The sequence below is a fragment of the Lissotriton vulgaris genome, chromosome 8 (genome assembly GCF_964263255.1).
Source record: "Lissotriton vulgaris chromosome 8, aLisVul1.2, whole genome shotgun sequence".
NCBI classification, from domain to species: Eukaryota; Metazoa; Chordata; class Amphibia; order Caudata; family Salamandridae; genus Lissotriton; species Lissotriton vulgaris.
In genome coordinates, this window is record NC_141696.1 from 468,891,009 (window position 1) to 468,918,663 (window position 27,655).

The 27,655-nt window shown below is 45.7% G+C and overlaps 1 protein-coding gene across 6 annotated transcripts in view; it reads left to right on the forward strand.

Moving 5' to 3' along the window:
* The window catches only part of REPS2 (RALBP1 associated Eps domain containing 2), a 1,031,179-nt gene that overhangs the window by 354,256 nt on the left and 649,268 nt on the right, over window positions 1-27,655 (forward strand). For all 6 annotated transcript variants that reach the window (XM_086934261.1, XM_086934263.1, XM_086934264.1 and 3 more), the window contains exon 5: window positions 20,651-20,757. In XM_086934261.1, the coding sequence (XP_086790387.1) occupies window positions 20,651-20,757 (107 nt within the window). The remainder of the gene's footprint in view (window positions 1-20,650; window positions 20,758-27,655) is intronic.

The window sequence follows — 27,655 nt, forward strand, 5'->3', positions numbered from 1 at the left end:
CGAGCAGAAGGGGGGAGGTGGACACTCTGGGTTCTCCTGGAGAGGAAGGAGGTGGTCCAGTCCAGGGCCTTCTCTTGGATTCTGGCATTGTGGAGGTGTGCTCTTAGTGTGCGGTGGCAGACTGTGTCGAAAGCGGCTGACAGGTCCGGGAGGATGAGGGCCGCGTTTTCTCCGTTGTCGGGCATGTCCCTGATGTCGTCGGTGGCGGGAATGAGGGCAGTTTCGGTGCTGGGTTGCCGTGGAACCCTGACTGGGATGGGTCCAGGATGTTGTTCTCTTCGAGGAAGCTGGTCAGTTGTATGTTGACAGCCTTTTCGATGACCTTCGCCGGGAACGGGAGCAGGGAGATGGGTCGGAAGTTCTTGAGGTCCTTGGGGTCCGCCTTGGGTTTCTTTAGTAGGGCAGTTGATCTCGGCGTGCTTCCAGCTCTCCGGGAAGGTCGCTGTCTCAAAGGAGATGTTGATGGTTTTCCGGAGTTGGGGTGCAATGGTGCTGCTGGCTTTGTTGTAGATGTGGTGTGGGCAGGGGTCTTCCAGGGATCAAGAGTGGACAGTGTTCATGATCTTGATGGTGTCGTTGTCGTTGATGTTGGTCCAGGCACGCAGGCGGTTGGTGCGGGTGGTGGTCGTGGGAGCGGGGGTGTGGGCTGTTGCCGGGGTGGTGACGGCTTCGAAGGTGTTGTGGATGTCTGTGATCTTGCGATGGAAGAAGGTGGCCAGCGAGTCACACAGGTCTTGTGATGGTGGGATGTCATTGGTGTTGGAGCTGGGGTTGAAGAGTTCCATCATGATGCTGAAGAGCTCTTTGCTGTTGTGTGCGTTGTTGTCTAGCGGTCTCTGAAGGCGGTCCTTTTGGCAGATCTGATGAGTTGGTGGTGTCGGCGGGTGGCATTCCTGTGGGCTGTGTAGCTTTCCGGTGTTCTTTCACGGGTCCAGTTTTTTTCTAGAGTTCAGCAGGTTTGCTTGAAGGCCTGGAGGTCTTCGGTGAACCAGCTGGCTCTCTTGCTGGTGTGGGTGTTTGGGGGTTTCTTGAGCAGGGCGAGGGTGTTGGCGCAGTCGTTGGTCCATTGTCTGAGGCTGTGAGCTGCAGCGTCTGGGTCAGTTGGGCCTGTAGGTGGGTTCTGGGCGAGGGCGGTGGTTAGCTGGTCCTCGGTGATCTTGCCCCAGCTGCGGCGAGGCATCTGCTGGGTGCGGTGGTGTGTGGTGGGTTTCCGGAAGGTGAAGTGGATGCAGCGGTGGTCGGTCCAGTGGAGTTCGGTGGTGAGGTCGAAGAAGGCGTGGCTGCTCGCTGAGAAGATGGTGTCAAGCGTGTGGCCAGCGGAGTGTGTGGGTGCTGTGACGAGTTGTCTGAGTCCGAGGTTGTCTATCAGGGTGGAGGAGTTGGCGTCGTTGGTGTTCTCGAGTTTGAAATTCAGGTCCCCGAGGAGGATGTAGTCCGTGGAGGCGAGGGCGTGTGTGCTGACGAGGTCGGTGATGGGGTCGCAGAACTGCAGTCGTGGTCCTGGAGGTCTGTAGATGAGGGTGCCTCTGAGGGTAGTGTTGGGGTCGGTGTGGATCTGGAAGTGCAGGTGTTCGGCGGTGCTGAGGGTGTTGTCGGCGTGTGTCGAGATTTTGAGAGTATTTATGTGGACGATGGCAATTCCTCCTCCTATTCCGTTGGTGCGGTCCTTTCGGGTGATCTTGTAGCCTTCCGGGATGGCTATGGCGATGTCAGGTGCTGAGGAGGGGGTCAGCCAGGTCTCAGTCAGGAAGGCGACGTCTGGGGCGTTGGTGTGGAGTAGATCCCAGAGTTCGACGGCGTGTTTGCGGGCGGGTGGACAGGCGTGCAAATTAAACACTTCCTGGCTAGTGTAAAAAAAAAACTATGTTTTAAAAAAAATAATGAAGTATATAGGTCTCGTGGTTCCTGAAATATTACATTATCACTGCAACATATCTGCCATTTATAATAATGCCATCCAGAAGAATTCGGGCAGGATCAGGAATGCTTACCCACGCTAAATTACTTCTCTAAAGATCCAAAAACAAAAATCAAAAAGTAAAATCCCTGGACAAAATCTTTTTTTATGGCGGTATTGCAGGAGGGTGAAATTACATGTCATCTAGAATGAAATGGGGTGGGTTTGACCAACCCACTGATCTGCACAGTCTCCATCGCTCTCAGATACAGTGGTTTATAGCCAGCTGGGTTACCAGTCCTAAATATGTATACTAACTGGGACAAGCATCATTCAGCTGCAAGATCCATTTTTCCATCTACGTGACTAGGAGGTTTTAACAATAAGCTTTGCCACAGCAGAACCAGTGGCTTGTGGTCAGTGTATGCTTGAAACTGATTGCTGTATAACTATAGAATGGAATTACAACATCCTCAGAGAACTGCAATGGCTTCGTTGTCTTTGTGCCTTTGCTAAGTAGTTGTGATTGTGTGTCTACAATATGCGAGAGGCGCCCATTTCCTATTTTGCTATGGAGCTGACACCCAAGCCATTGCAGTGGACTTTTGATGGTCATAAAGTTTAATCGCTGTGTCAGGAGACATCTTTAATACAGCTATCAGTTCTGCCATTTATTCCTATTTAACATCAGCTTTTAGTAGGTTTCTCAAAGGCTTTGTGACATGTCCACAGTAAGTGACTATCATTAGTGAACACCAGACTACTGATACAGATTGGGGAGGGGTAGCAGATTTACCATCATCGGCTTTCATCTGGTCTGACGCCACTTTCTCTGCAGAGAATTAGTGTCCTAATAAATTGATGTCTTGTAGCATAACTTTGCGGTTGCCTAGGTGAAGTGCTATTGGAAGTTCTCTTTAGAATGACAAGCAGGCGAGCATGTTATGTTATTTTAAAATGATATCTAAAGCGCACGGCTGTCCCAGAAGGGGCATCCCTGCGGTAGACACAGGAGAGACAAAGCAGCGACAGGGTAATAGGATCCTTGGCTTAGCTGGAGACTGGCTAGGTCTTCAACTTTTTCCGGAATTGTAAGTGATTTTGAGTTTTTCTGTGGTTGGGTGGCATAGAGTTCCATAAGGTAGGGCTAACACATGAAAAGAGCAGCCTCCCATTCTGGCTCTCACGTAACAGGTGATGTGAGCCAGGTTTAGATCAGCAGAGGGATGTGCCCTGGAGGGCCTATAGAAGTGCATCGAGGTGGCTAGGCTAGGTTCTCCTCGCATATGTAGGATTTTGTTCTTTTTTCTTCTGGACCTAAACAACCAGCACAATACGACCAAATCAAATGCAGTATCAATGCAACCTATGTATTTCACAGTGGACAACAACTGATTCTATATGTTTTTTTGTGTACATTTTCTTTTTATTATAATTAAAGAATCAACAATTTGTCTGGCAATTACAATTATCAAATTTGGTTGCCTAATACAATTTTTAATACTGTGTTTAAATGTTATTACTTATTTTCACAGTTTTTAAAGTTCTGAATTGATTGATTCAAATAGCACATTTACAATATGAAAACAACATTCAGTGATGACATGCCTCTAAGTTCTGGTAAATCCTATGCGCGTTTCAGCTATCAGCCTTCATCAGAAAGCCATGAATAAACTTGAATCAGAACCTAAACAGGGTGCAAATAACCAACATTCTATATCAGTGCTGTACAATGGTCCTATATACATAAAATAGCCTCTTTTACAACATATAACAATCTTTATAACCAATTACCATTAAAAAAACTTCTAGTCGTTACACATTCATTATAAACAACCTAACCAAATAACCCACATGGGTTTGTGACAATTAATCTATATCACCCAAAATCCATCACCAAGTGAACATTTCATTACAAATTCAATGGATGAAACCTCTAAAACGTGTATCTAGGTTCCTACCAAAATCAATTAAATAAAGGGATATAAACAAAAAAGAAGAAAAAGAAGGATTAGTAATAATTAGAAATGAGAAGAGTAAAAGAAAAATGAGAGAAATGTGATGAACGGTATCTCCACAATAAAGGTAGCTTTCAAAATACGCCCAAAAAAGGAGGGGATGTTTTCGACGCCTAGCCAATTCATAATACCTTGTAATGGATGTGAAACACTCTAACATCCGGATCGAATAGTATCAACAGCTGTGGCCTTACTGCCAGTCTATAAATGCCCAAAACTAGAAAGACAAACACAAAGGTGTTGAAGAATGAGCTTAATCACTAAATAATCTGCACATAAAACCTCTCCGGGACATATTTACCTCAGAGGTGCAGATAGAATTATACAGATGGTCAGGGAAGAGTAACAGCCAACCAGTGCCTAATGTGTCAACATAAATAAGCTGATTAAAATCCTGTAACAAAAATAAAAATAAATATAAGAAGGCAGTATATAAGGATAAAAAATTGCATAGTGGATACTCCTAAAATTCAAGGACATTTAAACTAAATTAGTAGTTGACAGCCACTAATGTTAAGAGGTCTTACTACTAAAACGATGTCCACAAGTGCTGCTGTTTATGAGCCTCAAACGGAGTTCCAGATTTAAACATTCCAATTGAACTAAGGATATGCTTATAATATAGACAAAGCTAATTTGTTAAACAGCAATGTGTTGTTTAAAAAGGTAAACCTAGAGGCAAAATAACAAGCCAAATGGGCCAATACCTGATATATATCGCAAACATCCCGAAAAGGTGTATCTTCAACTTCAAATCCATGATATATCGTTCAAATACCCTATAAATCAAAATGGTGCCCCTTATTATTCTATTCAATCGGTGTCAGATAAAGACTTAAAGGGGTTTACAAATATTGACAACCACTTACCCCTTAGTTCATGAATCTCTCCAAAGAGAAATAAGAATACACTGGTCAGATACGATCGCTTTGAAATTACAACAATAGTGCACAGGGTCCTGAAAGGTGAAACAGATATCCGTTAAGTATCCTGAATAACTATCTTTCAGTACTGAGAACTATATGAGATAGTGAACTCGTAAAAGACACGAGTCGATAATATTTAACTAGTGGCAGCTTACCATCTGGATCCAAACAATGTGCGCATCTGTTATGGGGGTCTGCTTAATCCTGTGCACGGCGACGTGGGAGACATGTGGTCACTCCTAGTAAAACTTTGGTGTGCTCAGAAAGAACTAGAGCAACACGCCAACATTTATATATACTGTTTAATTACTTTAAACCGCGCGTGCCACTGGAAATGTTCCATGTACGACCCGGAACTAAAGGACGATGGACAGCGAAATAAAAGATAGCTCTCAGCTATGGCGGCCATCTTAGAACAGGCACTTTCAGAATGGATTTGAGTATCTGAACGTTAAACCTGCTCTTATAAACATATCTTAACAAATAGTATCCAATCGGTGGAAATTATATGCAATATCTAAACTTGCCCTCATATTTTAGGTAATAAACGCCTTTATATTAATCTGTGGCTGTTTTAGTGTTACTAAGGGTCCAATCTATTTCTATTTGAATGTGTGTTACAAACCGTTAAAAAGACAAAAATAATCAACAAAGCCTTGTTGATTACAGCAAAGTGCTCACATAGCTGTATTAATATTTTAGTGTTACTAAGGGTCCAATATATGTTTATGCGAATGTGTGTTACAAACCGTTAAAAAGACAAAAATAATCAACAAAGCCTTGTGACTACAGCAAAGTGGTCACATAGCTGTATTAATGTTTAAAGATTAAAGGATGCGAGGAAAACCTCTAACAAGGTTATATATAAATGCCAACAAAAGCCTTGTTGTGCTGTCTATAACCTCAACTCTTCAGCATTCATCCACAAATATATTTCAGTACCTGATCCCAATGGGATTTCATTGTTCATCCCGTCTTGATATGATATTCCCCAGGTCGACTACTTCGCTCCTCGTATCACATGCAACTTCTGGTACCTAGGACCAAGAAGAAGAAGTGGGGGGATAGGGCTTTTTCAGTGGCAGCGTGGAAGCTCTGGAATGCTCTACCTTTGGCACTTAGATCTATTCCTATTCTGCTACTGTTTAGAAAAGCTATTAAGACCTGGCTTTTCACTGGCAAACGGTGAGCTGTAGCTCCTCCATTCTTCTTCTGGATGTGTGCTATTTGCAGTCTCTCTCTAGCGCCTTGATGCCCTCGGGTGACTGCCGCGCTATATCAATATCAAAATCAAATCAAATTATATGTATTCAATACAAACATCCAATATACCTCTCTGCATTTGCGTACATTTGTGCTCATAGTGCCTGAGGTAATACAAATTTTTTCCAAAATTAGCCAGCGTATATCTTCCGCAGTATGCTTGGCCTCCATATAGTGTTTCACTAGAGGGGGCTTGAATTTTCTGTGTGTGGATGGCCGACCTGTGCTCCGATAATCTGGTAGACATCATGCCTGCTGTTTCACCCACATATACAGACAGTCCAGACAGTGATTCACATTTGCATCTCTGATATTCCTCAGCAGTGTTAGAGATATGAATATTGTAATTGTAATGACTGAGTTCCACATGAGTCAAGAAAGAAGTGATGTAATTGATGGTCTCATTGAGAAGCCATGGTGTTATTGGTATTCAGAGCAAATTTGTAAAATCAAAGAGACCCATTTACTTCCATCACCTGGGTGTCCACAGTGAGAGTAATATTCCTTTTCGACTTGAAAGCTCTGTTGAGCATGCACATATCCACACACAGATGGCAACCTTGCGTGACTGGGAGGCTGTTGAGGAGACAACTATTGCAGAACTCCAAGGACTAAGGCTTTTTGCTTTCTCATTCTTTACTCCCTCTCAAGTTTCTCAATTTCCACCTTCAACTATGGCAGAGGATATGGAAGGGAATTTGTTTTTCTTGTTTGCTGGTGTCACCTGTGGAACAGGACGGGGAATTGAAGATATTTCATGACACGTTTTTAAAAATATATATTTTTATTTATTTTAGAATAATCAGCAAATGGGTGCAAACTCGCACTCAACACAATACATACATTTGAGGGGAGTAAATGCAGCAACATTAGCACAGTAACAGATTCCACAAACAGGTACATTAACACAGCCAGATACATAGGCCCCATCAAACATGGGCAGGCAATTGGGAGCCCTCGGGAGAACTTCATCAAGTCCAGATCATAATACTTTATACAGGGACCCCAGATATTGTACAACTTCCTTCGGCAACCCCTATTTTTGTATGTAACCTTCTCAGCTGCCATGTACAGATCCTTGCCGGTCTTCCACTCTCGCAGGGACTGGACCTCAGGTGGCCCCCAATGTTTGGCTATATATCGCTTTGCTACCACCAATCCCTGGTCGCAAAATATGAGTTTGGTAAGCAGTACGTCCACGTCTGTGGGTATACCCAATAAGACAAATTTAGGCTCCATCAGAAAGACTGCCCCCAGGGTTTTCCCTAACTCTGTTAGTACTACACTCCAGTATTGTTGCATAAAATGGCAACCCCAGACAGTGTGCAGAAAAGACCCTCTATCTTCTCTGCACCTCAGACATGCGGGGGAGTTAGCCCTCCCAAACGTATGCAATCAAGCCTGATCATAATAAACTCAGTGCAGGATCCTAAATTGTATGAGTCTAAGGTGTGACTTTATTGCAACTTCTCTTGGGTGCATTAAAGCTACCTCCCAAACCATGTTTCCTACCTAATTTTCCCATTTGGCCCTCGTCCTGTTGGTTGTTATTTATTGTGTTGTAAGTATAAGACACCGCCTTTCCCTCTATCTCACAGTCTTCTCTCTAGTGGGAATATTCGGGCAGCTTTAGAGCGTCCTGCCTTTCCGCTTTCCACGAATGTTGAAGCTGAATGTATTTGTAATACTGTGTATTTATTTATTTGAAAGTTTTATAGAGCGCGAACACGATCCTGGCCGATATCAGAGCGCTATACAAACAATAAAAGTTACTTACACAGAAAATAAGAACAAATCCAAACATATGTACAAAGCATATTGTAAAAACAGCATAGTAAGATGTAACATCAAAAAATGTCTTGCGGTTGGGAGTGCGTGTGCATCTCGTCACAGGGTTTCAATAGACCATACTCATTTGAATTTGGCCATGAGGATAAATTTTACTTCCTTTTTAAAAGAGGTAGTGGACGGGTTAAGTCTGGTTTCTGGGGGTAAGGTATTACAAATTCTGGGCGCCATCCATGAGAAGGATCTTTTATAAGTTGTTTTTTTATGGAGTTTTTGTGGTTTCAGTAGTAATTTCTCTGCATTTCTTGAGGATCTGGACCCACCCGAGATCGTCAGATTCTGTGCCAGGTAGCTGGATGTCTTGTGATGCATGGCTCTGTGTGTCATGCACACAATTTTCAGCTGAATTCTCGCCTCCAGGGGTAGCCAGTTCAGGGATTGTAGGTCCTGGGAGATGTGGGAGCTATGTTTACACCCAGTTATGAGTCTTGCTGCGGCGTTGATTGAAGCCCTTAGTGGTGCAGTTGATGCTTTAGATAGGCCACAGAGAGAGACACATCCGTATTCCACTCTAGGAACAACCAGAGCCTGTACTGCTTGCTTGAAGTCATTGTGTGGTAGGAAGGGTTTCAGTTTCTTCAGTGTGTTTATCTGGAAGTTTGCTCCCTTTGTGGCACTGCTGATATGTTTTTGCATGTTGAGGTTACTGTCTAAAGTTATTCCTAGTGACTTCGCTGAGTCCACGATGGTAGGTTGAACGTTGAACGCCGTAATATGTTTGATCCAATCTTGCATTTTGGGGATTTGGGCCGGAGGAGCTATCAGTAGGAATTCAGTCTTTAGGGCATTCAGTTTGAGATGATTTTCTGCAAACCAAGTTTGGGTATTCCTAAGCTCGGTATTAAGTAGTTTGATTTCCTCTAGGGCGTGGATATTGAGATATCGTTGTGTGTCGTCTGCATACATGTGATATTGCACGTTAGAGGTTTGTAAAATTTCGGTGAGAGGTTCCAAGAAGAGATTAAACAATGTTGGGGATAGTGCGGATCCTTGCGGGACTCCCAAAGATACTGGGACAGGCTTGGACAGGGTGTTATTGACTTTGAATTGTTGTGTCCGATTTTGGAGAAATTAAGTGAACCAGCTTAGCACTGCCCCATATATACCCATTCTGTGTTTCAGGAGGTCTAAAAGGTTCTCATGCTTGACCGTATAAAACGCTGAGGAGAGGTCAAGTAGGATGAGTAAACAGGATACATTTTGATCAAGTATTTGCAGCTTGGTAATCACGCTGAAGGGAACTGAAGGGTATATAAACCACCCTCTTCTAGAAGATCTCCTAGCCTAGATATCCCAATGAGATCCCATGCCCAAAAGAGTCTCAGTTTCCCAATTTCTCTAAGCCTCATCCTTATCCATAACGGGGTGTCGTGGATATGCCTCTTCCTATTCTCCACCCCATCCCTCTATTCACACTAGACAAACCTCCAGCGTGACCTGGGTTGCCAGAAGCTGGTGTCTCATCATTTTCCTTCTGTAGAGATAGTGCAAATATGTTCTAGTTTGGAACCTTTCCTGTGCTTACGTGGGATGATCACCAGCCACATATCCCCAATTGTTTATTACAGTCAAGTGAGCCACCCAATAATAGGCTCGGAGGTCAGGGAGGGAAACACCACCATAATATTGATTAGGCTGTAGCTTCTTCAGCCCCACCCGAGGATGTCCATCATTTCACAAAAATGTACGGACCTCATTGTCTATTTTAGTGAAGAGCTCATCTGAGAATTTATAATAGGTGTTCTGAAGGATATATACGAATTTTAGGAGCGTGACCATTTGACACATGGCTGCTCTGAGCATTAATGTTGTCGATATAGCCTTTCAGCGGTCTGCGTCCAAATGGAATTCTGCTAATACCCTACGGCTGTTCCGATCCCGGCTACTCTCTTTGTCTGGAGTTACTTAGATCCCTAGGTATTGAAATCTCTTCCAGTCCATTGATAGCCTCCCCGGAATGGCTGGCGCATCTAGTTTCCCACCTTCCGAGCACAAGTATTTTTTTCCCAGCTTATTTTGTATCCCGAATGGTCGCTATAAGGTTCAAACTGCTGAAATATCACAGGGATTGTGTCTTCCGGCTGGGTGATATTCAGGATGATGTCTTTTCCTCCTCAACTGCTCCCTCCATGGTCTCAAAGTCATGAATGTCAGGGTGGCCGTGAACCATGCATGTTAATGGCTCCAGCGAGAGGGTAAACAGAAAGTGACAACGCTGGTGCATCTCCCTCTTTATGGGAAACTCTGAGGAGAGGTTGACTTTTACCCTCACCTCCGCTTTAGGCTCTGTATACAGCAATGCTATCCACTTCAAGAATTTACGGCCAAATCTGAATCTCTTAGGGGTTGCATTAAAAAATGTCAGTGCACTGCTTCAAAGACGTTCTCAGCATCCAGGGATAGGATTATGTGCAGATCCGGTGTCAAATGGACCGTTGCCGGCCAGTTATGAAGCCTACGGAGATTATATCTCATGGATCTATGGGACATGAAGCCTGACTGATCCATATGTATTAAGGTGGAGTGAACTCCTATGAGCCTCGTAGCCAACACTGTTGCCAAAGTCTTAGACTCAACGTTAATCAGGGAAATCTGATGATAGCAGCTACAACTCGTCACCAGTCTCCCTTTCTTATGAATTGCTCCTGTCGTAGCTCAGCACTGATCAGGCAACAGCACCTCCACCTCCCTTGCCTCTAAAAACATCTTAAGGTGATAAGTCTCAGGATCCCAACATTTTTCTTAAAATAATTCAACCAGGAGGCCATTCGGGCCCAGTCTTTCCCAATTGCAATTTAACTATAGCCGCCTTTATTTCTGGGAGTGTGTGATCTCTTCTTCCAGGGCAGATTACCAAGAAGGAAATGCCTGCAAACCCTCAATCAGAGGACATCTGCCGGGGAGAGCAGCTCAAAAGTTCACCTCAGCAGGAATTATTCACTGCCTACCATAGGATCAGCACATCAGGCTGATAACAGAATCCTGAAGACATTTCCTTACTGGGAGTTCGCCAATCGTGGCCTCCAACTACCCTACATCAAAGGGGTCCAGTGCGGCAAGTTGACATCCATGCCCGGCCAAATGTCAGCATTGGCCGTCCAGTGGCTGAATTGGAAGCACTAGAACACCTAATCAAACCTCCACCCCCAGGTTCATTTTGTTCTGATGAGAACCAGATACCTGATAAAGGGGAAAAACGCTGTTAAAACCAAAAAGACAGCCCATACTCCTGTGTGAATTAATACTGGGATTTTTACCCGATGAGTTAAAAATATACGTATTGCATTTTGGATGTCTGCAAAGTAATAACCAATATATCATGTATGTTTATTCACATAGTCACTTTTTCTTCTTTGATGGTTTTGGTTCTTAGCACTTGGGGTCCTTACGTAATATCTCCTCACCACTCACTTGACTATGTATTGTGTGACTCAGTAACAGTTATTTTTGAAATAATAAACTTTGATTCGGCTGAATCGAATTTATTCTAAATACTGATTTTTTTTCTCATCAGGATTAAACCGTAACAGAATTTACTTTCTGTAGTTATTGTTTTGTTACAAGATTAGGTCTATTCAGGATTTCCTGTTTTATCATATATTTGTTTTAGAAAATGAATTCCATGTGAACACTTGTCCCAAGTTATACACTTGAGTCCCATGTTCACATGGACTTTTGGGTTGTGCTGTTGTTAAATGGAATTATAACATCATTAAAATCACCTCCCACTATATGCAAAGATGAATCAGTTTCCAGTAGGATAGCCATGACTTTATCAAGGGTGGGTTGCTGTAAGCGGGGGGGTGCATAGATACTAATGGGTGAAACATCCGTCTTTCCCCACACCGCATGCATCCTCACATATGTCCCATTAGGGCCTACCCAGGTCTTCAAAACCCGGAAGCAGGTGTATTCCGAACCAGGATCGCCACTCCCGGGAGCCCGAGGTAAAGCCTGTAGGCGCCAAGGCATATTATGCAACCCGACCAAGAAAACGGCACTGGGATCCCAGTAGACGTGTCTCTTGCAAAAAGACTACATCTAGTTTTAGCCGTCTGAGATACGTTGCTACCAAGAACCCTTAATTTTGGTGCCCGAGCCATTGACATTCTAAGTAACAATGGACATCCCCTGGTTCTCCTATCTGTCAGCCTGTGCTATCCCTGTGGTGGAACCTACACTGCCGCTTCCCAGGACCACTGTCAGTGCTGTAGCCACAGCCCTGGTCACTCCGCTCACATAGCAGCCACAACACTCTGACTAGAATATAACCTAGAACCAAACTTCCCCTAACCACCCACCCAGCCGCCCGTAGTTCACGTGTCAACCCACATGTCTTGAACAACAACTACATCAGAGGTCTTTCATAGCAGGGACTCTTCCACCCGGACCACCTCGATGTTGTCCTCCAGGGAAGTTCTCAACAGCTGAATTGCCTACAAGAGGGCCGCATTTACTGGTAATGAGGACGCTAACTCCGTCTCCGAGGGAGTCTCTATCAATTTAGTATATTTATCAATTTTTCCCTGACTGAGGGGCTTTAGGTCTTTGTCTTTCATCATGCCCAAGGTGTCACTCTACAGCACAAAGTTTATTTCATGATGATGTAGTCTGTACCTGGTGATATGTTGAAAGTCTTAGATACTGCAGTTCCTGGAACCAGGCCAGTCCAGCAATCCTAAACGGAGGGAATATGGACTAGTATCTCCATAGCTCTCTCTGGGTCTTTTAGGTGTCACACGCCGCCAGGGTCAAGGTCAGGATATCACAGCTATGTATTTCCATGTTAGGAAGAGGGGAGGGTGGCACACCCCACACATTTATCCACAGCAAGCACAATCACAGCCGCAGTCCCCAGTGTCTTCACTGGGGCCGGGGGAGGATACCCCTCCCAATATCTTTCTCAAGCCGGCGCTGCATTCACAGTTCTAGCTATGAAGGGCCTGACTCTCATACATTGCCCCCTCACAATCCCTCTGGCAGTGGTCTGGGCCCCCCGGAAGGCGATCCATGGCCCAATCTACAGCCGGTGCAAAGGCAGTCCCCAAAAGAGCACACAGTCTTCACACAGCCGGGCACCCAGAAGCACACTACCAACAAGATACCAGGGGGATCCAGGGACATGGCCTCTCCTCCATCCAGAGCCGCGTATTGGCGGTACTTCAGAGACTCGGCACCACGGTCCCCGGCAACAACTAGTGGCGGGCAGAGGCCCCGGTGCCAAACAGTCTACCCCAACGCTAGAGACAGAAAAGGGCACAGGATATCTCCACTCATGGTGGTCCTCAGCACAGTAGGTTCCTCAGTGCCATTCTGTTCTGTGGGCTCAACTGCAAGGGCCCCGATTCACGGCCGGACCACACCAGACACACCAGCAGTCCCGTTGTAGGCCCCCAGAAGCTCTGCTGCGGCCTGCACTGCTAATCTTCCAAATGAAGCAGGGGAGGGCACCGCGTACCTCAGCTCAGTTCGGCCTGCAGTGGCAACTCTATGAACTCTACGAACAGTAGCGGGCCCAGGGTGGAGCCATGGCCCACGGCCGGACCCCTTCCAGTGGTGGGTAGAGGCCTCCTGGCCAGGCAGCTCCGCCCACCTTGGCATCTGAGTCAGAAATGGGCACAGTACCTCGCTGCTCGCCACATTGCACTGAATTTCCCTTTGATGTCAATTTGTGCTGAGAACAGGCGCAGACTAGAGGGGGGCCCGATCCGTGTCCAGATCACACCTGACACAAGATCAGCCCCATTGTAGGCCCCCAGCTGCTACATTCCCAGATGCAGCAGGGGAGGGCAACACCCTCCTACCCTCACTCCGGCCTGTTGTTACCACTCTCTCTCTCTGCTCTGATGCATGCCAGGAACAGTAGCGGACCTAGGGGAGGTCACGGCCTGCAAACAGACCCCCTCAGACATAGCATCTCCCCTCACGTGGGACACAGAAGCCTCACCGCACCGGCAGTCACAGTCCTTCCTCCCTAGCCCCTGAAAATGGAGAAGGCTGCCATTTTGTGTCCCTTAGAGCGGTCTGCCTCGTCCGTCATTTCCTTTTCAGGGGATTGCTGACAGCATCATCAGGTCATTCGGGCACTATAAAAAGCTTCACATGGCACAAGGGGGACTAATCTGGGGTTTGATGGCGCAGAGGGATGCCGGAACAAATCAGGATCGCATGAGCTCAGACAGAGCTCCGTGCAGGCAGGTCTAGCCCACCATCTTGTTGGCCACGCCCCCATATTTCTGGACAATTAAACACAGAGATACACACCAGTTTCAGAGTGTCAAAGGGTTGCCGGTATACCATTGGTTAGTATTTAGGGTAAAGCTTACGTTTTGTCACTTTGCTATCTCTTAAAGTATTCTTCGTCTTCTTCTCCTTCAATATCCTGCTGACCCTTGGGAGTCTAGTTTAATTCCTTCTACAGGTCGTCACTGCTCCATTTCATTGAAGTGCAAGCCAGCCAGTGGTATGAAATGAAGATGCGTAGCGATGCCTTTGGCAGAGTGGTTGAGCTTACCAAATGTAGAGCAGATCTTCCCATTGACTGGGCACACAGTCTTAAGGGAGCAACCCAGTGCGCTAGCCACATGACCTCTTCAACTTCAGCTATACTGCCTTGGAGGGGCAAATGGCTACCTTACTCTGCTTGCTTATAGGCTGTTCTGGCTCTGAGTTGAGTGAATCACCTCTTTCTACTATGCTACTGAGTATATGAATCCCTTAGTGTGAGCATGGCCTGCAGAGACATGCACAGCTCCTCAGTTTTTCAGAGGTACAGCCCATTATAATATGGACATGTATTGCTTCTTCCTGATGTGTGAACTGATACTCTGCATTGGATAAATTACCAAACAACTGATTGAGCACCACAAGCATTCCATTATATGCAATCCTATCGCTGGTTGCTTGGAATCTGAGGAAAGTACTGTGGATCTGTTCACTAGTCTCTTGCAGCATAATGGAACTCTTGATGGAGCGTATGCCCCATTGATGGCTAAAAGGTTGTCCGACAGCATCGCCAGAGGAGAAAGATTATAGCATGTCAAATATCATTTGAGATAAATTACACGGCGGCAATGAAGGCCGTAGCTAAAGAAGTATAGAAGGTGTAAGCATGCAATACTGAACAAGTGTCACATAGAGAATAAGACCAAGAAATGCAGATCAAAGCCCTACACGATCATTCATATGGGAGCATGAGGGGGCTGACTGGAGCATTCCAAATCAGCTGATCAAATTCAGGAACAGCAATGAAACTACTCGACCCCTAAGAAGCCATGAGCAGGTGTGCTCACCAGGCATGCTTTACCGCAGCGAATATATACCGGGCTGGAGAGATGACCACAGGTCATATGGTGGGGCTCTGTGCACCAAACTCATCTCATGCATTGTAACTTCGAGGCCCCAAAGAGGAGTGTTGAAGCCAAGATGCCGACCGTGTGTAAGAAGTATCAAGTTGATGCCAAGATTGCAAAATAGTGGAGACATGAGACAGAGAACAGCTGTGGCAGGGGGACAAGTGCAGGGAGAGATCGGCCTCATCTTTAGTGTTCCATCTTTGCTAGTAGGATGCACATGACCCTGTCTGTATCATGGTGACATGGTCCTTGGTTATTTTGACAAGAGAGAGGACAAGCCCACTACCTCTGCAATTTTATTGCCAATAGTGCCAATAGTGTCCTCACTATAAGCCCAACAGACCTCTGCGTTCTGACAATGGGTTCCTGGTCACGGTGCCTAGAATTAAGAAAACTCGCACCGTAGGCCACCGCTTTTCGGTCAACGCAGCCTCCCATTGGAATTCTCTCCCATTGCAACTTCGCGCTGAACCCGTTCTCCTCTGCTTTCGGAAGTCTCTGAAAACTCTCCTCTTTCCCAAATGATTCTCCCCCTTCCTCTCCTCGCCCCCCCCCTCGGAGTCTCACTCTATCTTAGCGCTGGGATGCCTCCCGGTAACCATGCGCTTTACAAAAACGACATACATACATACATACATACTCAAGGCCAAACTAAGCATATCCACCGGGACTGGTGCGATCATCCCCATATCAGTTCATGTCACCCTGACCCCTGTTGGACACAACATATACCTCAAAGAGCACAGGACATAGAAAATGGTTGGACGTTGATTCTGTCTTCAAACCTAATGAATTATTACTCCAGACCTTTATGGGGAAAGGGTCCAATTTTGCTAAGGAGACAGGAATTTGGAGTGAGCTGGAGTGTAAGTGCCTAACTCAGCCTCTTTACATACCGTGTCAAGCAATGATCTGCCAGGGGGTTTGGAAGGACTGCAGACTGATAGGTGAAGATGACTGTGAAATGGCCCGGATTGGGTGGAGCATTGCGACCTTGTACCGGTGGACTTCAGAAATATCAGTCCTGGATTTCTTCTTCCTCACACCTTGGGCCTAATTACGAGTCTGTCAGTCCGAGTACCGCCATACTTGCGGGGGCACGGCAGTCCAGCCACTGCCGCACCAGCGGTCGGACCTCCCAATTACAACTTTGGCGTCGGACTACTATTGCACTGCCGCAACTGCAAGGGGAACTGCCTTTCCCTGGTAGGGGCACATCAGTCAGGGCTCTGCAATTTGCTGGTGATGCAGCTGCAGCACCTCCATGCATATTACGAGTTTCAGGACTGCCAGCGTTTTCATGGAGGTCTTTACTCCATGAAAAGGGTGGCGGTCCTGAAACAAAGCAGGGCCCCTGTTACCCATTTGCATGGGAATGCATTCAGGGGGCACAACATGTGCCCCCCTGTGTGCATGTACCCCAGAACCTGCAGGACATGGACTTTACAGTCCATGCCATGCAGGAACTGTTTTTGGTATACCCACTGCGGTGCCCATTTTCAGAGTCACACCCTGAGACCGCCCAAAAAAGCGCACTAGACAAGAGGAAACTCGTAATCTAGACCCAACCGCGTAATCAGGCCCTAACTGCTTCTCGCTTACCCTCTTCCTCCATACATTTAATGATTGAATTTCCACTCACGATCTTCAGCAGGAATGCTCATTTGTGGAGCACCCCCACCCATGTGGAAGAAATATTTACTTGCATTTCTACTTGCCCTTCGCTTTTCATAATAACCGTCAATAGCCATCAGCCTCAACATGTTTTTAGAGAATGATGTCATTTATTTTTATTTTTTATGTTTAAATGTGTTTATTGGTTAACATCATAGCCATATAAACATAAAAGGACGATACTTTTTCGACTTACACAAATACAGTATCTGGACAATCAGTGAACAGAAATATACATTACATAAAATCTGCACTCTCTGTATGTCTATGCATTTCCAGTTCCACCATTGAGGACACCACAGGATCACCTCGATATTTATTCCAGTGCAACAATTTCTGGTCCCATTTTTTGGGGCACCCCGTGCTAGGTAGACTTCCATTTCCGCCAACATGCATCTGTCAAGCTCTTTCACCCACATGTGAACGCGTAGTGTGGTTACTCTCCCCTACCCTCTCGCTATCTCCCGTTTAACTAATGTGTATCCTAGCGTCGTGAATTGCTTTTCCACCTCCGTGAGGTCTGTTGCCTCCCAAGTATTTAACAATCCCAGTTGTGGCGTTAATACAATCTCCTTATGTAAGGCTGTCTGCATGTGCTCCGAGGCCTCCTCCCAGAGGGTACGTATCTTTGGGCAGCTCCACAGAGTATGGTAAAATGTGGCCTGTTGACCACATCTCCGTAGGCAGAGATCGTCAGGTCTGGAACCTATTTTTGCTAGGATCTGTCCTGTCATATATGAGTGGTGCAGTATCCTAAGTTGGATCAACCTAAATGTAAGTGTAATGGCTGCCTCTGGAGGGGACATGAGGGCCTCCTGCCAGTCCTTGTCGCTAATCAATCCCAAATCGCACTGCCACCGCTCCCTGAGTCTCGGAAAAGTGTCCGAAGGTAATTGCATACTTTCTTATATGTGAGAGATATTGCTTTCGAATTTAAGGGCCCATCTAAAAGCCTGTACTCAAGTGGTGAAGATTTCGGTATGTCTGTAAAGGACGGAAAGGCCGCTGTAAGAGCATGCCGAATTTGCAGATATCTATACGTTTCTCCCTGAGCCAAGTGGTACTGTTTCAACAAGTCCTCAAATGTAAGTATAGCCCCCTTTCTAACAAGATCTTTTACTGCCGAGATACCTATGAGGTTCCACTTCTCAAACCCAGGCTGGTAGCATAGCATGCCCATTTCTGTGTATACCAAAGTGGCACTACCTTTGTGAGGATGCCGGCCCACCCCAGGCGAGAATGTACTGTACGCCAGATCTCCGTGTGTAGGGTGGGCCCAAAGAATCTCCCCTTATTTTTCCTATCACTAGTATACAGGGCCCCCAAGTAGCCGGATTGGTCAGTTTGGTATTGGTCAAGAGCATATTCAGGGTCATCCAGGAGACGGTATATCCAATGATTGACCGTTACTAACTGTGCTGCCAATATTAGAGTTCCAGGTCGGGAAGCGCAATGCCTCCATCATACCAGCTTTTAGTCAGCTTCTTCAATGTAACCCTTGGGGTCTTCCCATCCCACAACAATGTACGGACCTCTCCCTCCACGCTTTGAAATATAAGTCCGAACCTCTGTGTGGGCAGTTGTTGCAATCTAGCCAACGGGGTGGGGGCAAGTTGGAGCTGTAAAAAAGATTTGGGTCTGTCGTGATTTTAACTCCCAAGTATCGAAACCCATCCTTCACCACCACCATGGCACAGCCTGCCGGAAGCCTGGGAACCTGGCCCCGCAACATAAACAATACAGACTTATGCCAGTTGATGCATACCTAGAGTATTTGCTGAAATTTGTGAAGATGTCAAGCACCACCGATTTAGATTTGTATGCGGAAGTCAGGTACACCAGTATATCATCCGCATATAGGGATATTCGATCTTCTGCTTCGTCCGCCCACCTCAACCCTCGGACCATAACATCTCAGCGTACCCAAGCCGCAAGAGGCTCCAGTAAAAGAAAAAATATCAACGGGGACAGAGGGCATCCCTGTCTGGTGCCTCTTTTTAGCCTAAATGTCCGGGATGTATGACAGTTTACCCTCACTTGTCCCAAAACATCTGTGTATAGCAGCCGAACCCAGGCTATAAACTTGGGACCCAGACCCACCCTTTCCAAAACTTCAAACATGTACGGCCATTCTATGGAATCAAAGGCCATTGAAGCGTTGAGAGACAGCAACGCGGCATCCTCCTCAATATATTTCCTACGGGCCATCATGTTATGTAGGCGCCTTAGGTTGAGGGCAGTATTCCTTCCAGGCATAAACCCAGACTGATATGGGTGGATTAATGTTGTGATAACCGCCACTAGCCTGTTGGCCAGGACTTTCTCTAATACCTTTTCCTCCCCATTAATCAGCGAGATTGGCCTACAGGAGCCACAGATGTCCGCTGGTTTGCCCGGCTTGTGAATCACTACAATGGTGGCCAATCTTTGATCCACTGGCAGCCGGCCCACCTCCAGGCTCTCCTCATACATGGCCTTTAAAAGCGATATCGTGCGAGAGGCAGTGGATTTTACAAATTCAACCGGGATGCCGTTGGGCCCCATCGCCTTACCCGATTTAATCTGTCCAATAGCTTTGCCAATTTCCTCATCTAGAGTCTACCTTTCCGCCTCTTAGAGGGCCGGTACGTCACTGTCTCGGAGGAGCTGGCGTGAGTCCTCAGCCGTGTAGTGAGTAGAGGGGGAATATACCTTTTCTAGGTGAGCAGCGAATTCCTCCACTATTTCCTGCGGGTGTGTCACGATGTCACCGCCTAATGTTGTCAACTTATGTACCCATCTCGATCCCTGTTCCTGCCTCTCTAACCAAGCCAGTGTCCTGCCCGCCCTATCTCCCATTTTATATATTCTAAGCTGGGTGTGGCGATGCTTGGCTATCATGTGTTCCCTGGTTTTTATCCGATACTCGTTCTGCTTCAGTAGAAGCATATGAGCAGTGTCAGGCGAAGGATTCTGTGCATGTTCCTGCTCTAGGTCAAGAAGGTCAGTTTCCGCCTGTACCAAAAGCTTGCGTTTCTATGCGATGTATCCCATCTTCAATGATAAAGCCTGCCCATTCAGAACTACCTTGTATGCCTCCCATATTGTCTGAGCGGATGCAACCGAGCCCACATTTTCGGTGAAGTAATTCTCTGTTTGTGTGCGAAGTTCCTCTCTACTATCTGGTCAGCCGCGGCCCGTGGAGGGAGTTGCGGTGGGGCAGAGAGGCGGGGCGGGGGAGGGGCAGGGTGTGTGGTGCTAAAAACCGGCATATGGATAATTGGAGGTAAGTAAACAATTTAATTAATAAAACAAATTTCGTAGCGCGCGCTGCATTGATTTTGCCTGCAGCATTGTGTTAAAGGATTGAAGCTGGAAAAAAAAAACAAGAACCTCTTCAAACGAGCAACAGTCTAAAGAATGGTTCATCTAAATGTATTAGTAATCGGATTGGTTAAATCACAGAAGGAGCTACGCAGCCCACAGGAGTTGTTAGCAGCCGTGCATGTCTAGGGGTTGCTATCCTTCTCTTCCTCTGCCTGCCACTCAGTTGTTTGGACAGTTCGTTCTCTGAAAGGCAATCATTTTTTAAATGTCTGTGGAATATCATTTCCCCTAGAAAATATTTGTTTTGTGTACATTTGTTATTCCTTTCTACTAATTCCACTCTTCCATCTGTCCTTATTGCAGCTGCTTATGACACGAGGCAACCTGTGCAGTCCGTGCCCCAGCAGGAAGGACCGGTGACCGCAACCCATGGACCCAAACCTGCAAATTCACATTCCATCCTTAACAGGGTAATGATCGGCATGTAGAGATGATGAGATAATGTGAACCTTGGCAACACAGAGGCTTTCAGATGTTTACTAGGACATCTTGCTTTAGAAGGGAATGCCCAGCCTTTCATATATTAGTTTTTGTTTGCCTTAATTGAATGTTAGTTTTTGGGTTCCTTAATGAGTGGCCGAGAATTTTTTTTATTTTATTATTTCAGTAATTTCTTTTCAATGTAATTGTGTCAAGCATTAAAGTGTATCATCTCAGGAGCTTACAAGATACTTGTATTCATAAAATGTCTAAAACACTTAAGCAAAGATATGTAAGTCACTTTGTTTTTGTATCAATTCCGTGAGATTTTGGGCTGTGATCATTTCCTGAAGTTTGTATGTGCCGTCCATTTTGGTTTTCCAGAAGAAGGTATGTTTTCGGGAATTTAAGGTGGTAGAGCAAGTTTAGTTCAGTTTTTAGGTCTCATATACCAGCGAGCTTTCAGCTGTCTGTAGTCGAAAGAGTTTGTGGACCATACCAAAAACTTACAGTGGGCTTAGAGCCCGCCCATGGCTTACTATTGTTTGCCTTTACTGTCACTCTCATTTTTCTGTTTCTTATTTGATAGCTTGGCTTCCTCTTCTTATGTTTCTCCATCTCCTCAAGCAGAGCGTCCTCACTAATATTTTGATTGGCTGACATGTCTTTCCTCTGCTCACATTTACGGAACTGTTTTTATTTTTTTGTTAAGCACGCCATGTGAGTGCATGTGTTTTCTTACTCCCTCTCTTGTGCTACTTACCCCACTCCATTACCCACTGCCCTTTACTTCCCCTCTACCCACCCCAGTCCTGCTCCTTATTTGCTTCCCTACCCCGTGTATCATTCAAATACAAGAAATTAATGCTACTATTTTTGGAGGCCTGGCAGTTGCCATATGCTGCTTGGTGCTCAGCTACACGTAAAGGGCTTTTGTGCACTTAAACGTTCATGTTTTTAAATCTACCGATCCAAGTACTGTCCTCCATGTTAGATCAGTAAATTAAAAAACATGAAATTGGAGCTCCGGTTATTCTGTAGACACGCACATGTCTGACCCATGTACGTGCCTACAGAATGATACATCTGGAGGCGTCTTAGCGGACTTTTTTTTGCCGATGCTGTGTTGCATCGACAAAAATCCTTTTCATAGTCAATAGGTCTACAAATCGAGACAAATTGTCTTTGCTAATGCTTGTTATAAATAGAGGTAGAGAGTGGTTCCAAATGTTTCAGCTGCTATCCAGCTTTGCTTTCCTCCCATGAGTATTTCTTTAAAGCTGATGATTCCCATCCTAAATTGTTAGATGGGGTCGAGGTGCCAAGAGGGATGTGTGGGTAGATTTGCCTCTTTAAACTAAGGGTAGTGTATACGTGGAAGATTTTCTGGTTGCCTGTTGCAATTTTTTGTGGTATCTTATTCCGTCACCCAGCAGATTTTCTTAAACGTGAGGTTATGTGAGAGAATGTAAAGCCGCATCTGGGCCTTTGATGTCTTGTTTTACATTTTATGGGGAGTACGTGGCATTTATATTTCTGTGTTCCTTCAAAGGATGTTTTCTATATTGGTTTGAAAGAGAAACCTATTGAGGCTTTTAGGACTACGATGGCTGCATTTTGTCGCCAGAGCATTTGGTATACATGTGTTGAACAGAGACACCTATTTAGAGTTTGCTGCTAAAAATTTGATATTTTGCTAAAAGTGCCCGTTTGCAACTGGGCAGTGGGGAAAGTGCAAGTAGTTGCATTGAGATTACAGCTGGTCCACGGGATGTACAAACAGCACCAAATGGAGCCGAAAGGATACAAGGTTTTATTAGCTTCAGTATTTCACTTCATTAAAAAAAATTGAAAATGTGTACTTGCAGACGAGCAAAATAGCCACCAGCTGCAACAAATTCCCTGGCTCCTCACCGTTCCCTTTTCTTTGTAAACATCCACATGATGGGCTGGCGTCTGAAGGCTAGGACTGTAGTGAATCAGGAGGGGGGCTCTCCTTTTAGACCCAGGACCCTAGCATGGCATCTCCTGCCTCTCTCACGCCATGCACATAGAAGGGTCAAAACCTTACTGGGAGGAAAAGCAGAAACTGGCACAGTGGACAGGGCGGAGCTCACCACACACATCATGGTAGACAGAGCAGCCAAACAGTGGGGGCTATTCACAGGTGTGAATATATACATGTCATGACTGCCACCACGTGTATATTTTCACGACGCCGGTCGCAGATTATTACATTCTTCTTTCTTTCAATTATAACATCCATCAGTGGACCGGCTTCATTATGATTATTTTTTACTTTCACACTTGTTAAACCTCTTATGTTTCACACTTGTTTACCCTCTTATGCTGTATTGTGCAAATTGATCATCGCAACTAAAGCATTACGATGAATGTATTTTGTAAATGGAGTATGTTTTGCACTTTCTGTTATTTTATTACTGTGTCTCCATTGATTTCTATGGGAGGGTGTTGTAGTAGCTGTGAATGGCCATGTGTTGTGCTTGACTTACTCCAAGCTTGGTTGGAATATGTGTACACATGTTTTGACACCGTTAGGGCTGTAGTAACTTTAGAAATGTAGTCAATGAATAGCAATCGTCTTACTCGTTTGTGGGTATGTGCCAAGGCAAGACCCGTTTGCTTGCCTGTGCTTGTTATATTGCCCCATATATCTTTTCCTAAACAAAGTGAGTGTGTTTTGGGGCAGGGGGCTTTGTAGTCTTCTCTGAGTTTTGTTTTAGACTGATCGCCAATGGGACGACAGTAACTTGATACATTTACTAATCTACTTGTTTTTGGTAGCAGTGCAGAGCTCAGCTGTGGATTGAACAGAGGTCAAAGGGTACAGCCTAATACTGTTAAAAATGTGAAAGTAAAAAAAATGGTCAGGGATGGGAATTCTACAAGCTGCAAGTACATCTGATTCTGTAAAGAATAAGGACTTCCTGACTTGATGGGTTCAGACAGGGCAGAGAGACGAATGGATACAAAATACAGGATGCTGGTATTTTGCAAAAACACACATACATAGATGGAGGTGGTGACGGACTTCAGATATCCCTAAAAAACAGAGTTTTGTTTGACTACTGATTGCTGAAAAAACACCGTAAAGGAAGCTTGCATCAGATGTCTCACATGAAGAACTCTGTACCTACATGGTCATGAGTATGGTTTTTGGAAAGAGCACCCGGTATGATGCACTTTTCTGGCCTGTGCACTATACCATTACTTGCTCTGTACGCTGGAGTTCTTATCAAGTCACGATGGAGCTGAAAATGCCCTGGCAGAGGGATCTGTCTGTACCTATTTAATTTTTTTTATTTATTTATTAGGATTTTGTTTAAACTGGGGAAACAACAGAGCTGAGCACATAGGGAGTGAGAGGAGTTTATTTAATGATATATTCATTTTTCTTTGATTTAACGTGTTGCACTAAAGATATTAGCCTAATGTTGACTTAGCCGATCACAGCAGACTTCTTTTTATAGAGTACTACCCTGCATTAACGATAGAGAAACACTTAAAACAGAGTAAGAATAGAGTAACAACGGAACAAAGGGTGATAGAATGATCTTGGGAACAGAGCAAAGAATGTTGTCAGTACTAGTCATGGCTTCTGGAGTAACGGGAATGTTAAAAATGGGATTTATGGTTGGCCAGGGCTTGCACCCCAGCCAGGCAGAAACCATCACTCTGGTCCGGGCATGGGAGTTACACGCTGAATATAACCCATGCTCACCCCTTTGGTAGCTTGGCACGAGAAGTCAGGTTTATCCCAGAGGCAATGTGTAAAGCGTTTGCGCAACACACGCACAGCAGCAACACACTAGGCACACCACAAAAGGAACTCCACACAAGATTATATATAAAAATAGCCTTTGTACTATCTACAACCCATTAGAATAGTAATCGCACAATATACACTGTGCCAACTGGCACTAGGCAATATTTACAGGGGATTATATACACAAGACAGGGCCAATTGGGCCACTGTCGGAACCATCACAAAGTAAAAATAGTAAATGTAGAACACAACCAGTAACTACTGGCAAAACACTGTACTCAGCGTTATCCTGCAACATAAACCTTATTATGCAATCAGTATCACATCAGGCGTAAAATACATTATGCACCAACTTCATAAGCCTAAACATATTAGTCCATAACCTCCTAATCATAAAACACGTTAGAGCATAAATCACAGTAGAGCATAACCTCACAAGCATAAACCACAGATTAGAGAATAACCTCCTAAACATAAACGCAGTATGCAAATAACCTTATTATCAAAAATCACATTAGAGGCATAAATCAGGGTGCATAAATCACATTTCCTGGGCACCACATAAATCACATTAGGGCCTGGCACCCTATCACCCTAACACTGTCCCCCTGGCCAACTGTCTCCAATGCCCTATGTCCATAATGTCAGGGCGTGCTGCCAATGCAACATAATCCAAAAGTGTGCACTTGCGCTGGCCTAATTGTTGCAGCTGCCACTAATTTCTGTGCAGCTGTGATGAAGAAAACTAGGCACTGGCATTAACTGTGCCCTCAGGAGTCCACACTAGGACTCTAAAATAATGGTGCCCAACGTTGCAGCTGCCCGCTATGGCAGTGCAGCTGTGAGTAACCAAAGAGGCCCTGCTCTGGGGCTTTGTAAACAAAACTGCCCAACCGTTGCAGCTGCCTTGTATCAGACAGGGCAGCTGCTATAATTTCTACAAAAAGGGCATGGGCACCTTAGTGCCCTCTGGACCCCCACGGGGGCCCAACAAGCAATGTGGCCCACGCTGGAGTGGCCCGCTCTGCTGCTGGACCGGTCAGGAAATCCAGAGACTGCCCTGGTGCCTCGTGAGCACCAACAGCAAAAAGAATTGCCTAAGCCCCACTCACCGAGCTTGGATCGGGCTCCTCATCTTCCTAAGGTGGGCTCCTGGCAGCCTGAGGAGCCCGCAAGGCTCCCCCTGCCCTCTGCCTTCACCCGGTTCCTCTCCGGGGACACAAGACTTTGCAGGGGAGCCCGCGAGGCTCAGGACAGCTTCTCTGGCGGCGGGCAGGACTTCCTCTCCCTGCTCCGCCCAATGTCAGGCAACTTTGCCTGACTTCAGGTCGGGCCGAATCGGGTCACAGTGGTGATCTCCTCTCTTGGCAGCAACAAACCTCAAATGCGGGGTGGGCACCTGCGATAAAATATTTATGAAGCTGGGTGGCCTCCCACTTAGATCGGCAAAAAGCGGGGTGGGCACCCGCTGCTCAAAATGAGCGCATAAGAGGGGTGGTCACCCGCCTGTAATCATAAAATGCGGGGTGGGCTCCAGCAGCCCGGGGGAACCCCTATGCCGGGATTCCCTCTAGACCATCACTCAGCCCAGCGCTCCAGATGCCAGTTCCTTTCTTCTGCTGGCAAGTAAAATGCAGTGCTCACGAGGCGCTAGATGTCCAAAAAGTCCTTAGAGGTCCATGGGGCATAGCTGGGCCCAGGGAGGCCAGCACACAGGGCTCTCCAGCAGGGAGGCAAGCCCATGTGGTGGCTCCTCCTGGGCCCCGAGCAGCAGCAAGCCCCCAGCAAGTCCACAAACAGCACACAATTCATGGGGTCACAGACCCTATACTTATACTACACATTCCTTTGTTTACAGTGCAGGGCTTGGGGAAACAAGATGCAACTGGTTCAGGGGGAAATTGGAGCACTTTTTTTTGCAAGGCTCGTCTTCACCTTTGTCAGGTGGGGGCTCGGTAATCAGACAGACCACAGAAGGTAAAGCCAGCATTGTACAGGCTAGACACAGACCTATTCAGGGTCAGGGGATTTCTCCTCCCACTACTCCCAATGCAGATGTCCCATTCAGCCTAGTGCTGACTCACCTGACCCTCCTGGAGCTACACACACCTCCCAGCCCCTGTTACTCAAAAGCCAGACATGCAATTCACATCAGGCAGACAGACCCAAAGCACACAGAAATGCCAACTTTTGAAAGTGGTATTTCTAAAATAGTCATAATAAATCTGCGCACACCATTGCGAAACATTTATTATTACAATTCCAAATATACTAAACTTGACCATGCTACTCCTCTCATATCAGGAATTACCACTGAAACAATTATCAGGGAATCCCAAATGCATTCCTATGGGAGGGCAGCCCCACAGTGGTGAGAAACCAAAATGGCTGTTTGTCGCTACCAGGACATGTCACACACTTAAGGTACATGTCCTATATTTTACCTACAATGCATCCTGCCCATAGGGCAGGGTGCCTACCTTAGGGCCTAACTTAGGGGTGACTGACATGTAGTCAAAGGGGGGTCACAGACATGGCACACACTTTAGGTGCCAATTCACAGCTGCAGTAACACTGCTGCGCACAGGCCCTGCAAAAGGTTTGAAAGGCTACTTTGGTGGGTGGCGAATCAGCGCTGCAAGCCCACCAGTAGCATTTAATTTACAAGCCCTGGGTATATGAGATACCACTATACAAGGGAATGGCAGGTAAATGAAATAGGACAAACAGGTGTAGACCAATATTACCATATGTAACACAGAGACCACACACACTTTACACTGGACAGCAGTGCTAAAGTGCCCAGAGACCTAAAACCACCAACACCATGTAAAAAAAAAGGCTAGGAGAAAGGCAAAAAGTTTAGGGATGACCCTGCAAAAAGGGCCAAGTCCAACAGGGAAGTACAGCTTGAGATATTTAAAACTGAGTAAGGAAGTGGGGAGGTGAAGGGTTGAGTGTTCTTGAAATACGGTACATATGTTATATTTTTATTGAAAGTTAAAGGAAGCAAAAGCCTGACAGGAAAGGAAGCAGCTTTTAGGGCATCTTTGCCGAGAGCCAGCAGAGTAGTCAAGTTAAATCAGTTTTATTTCATGTCC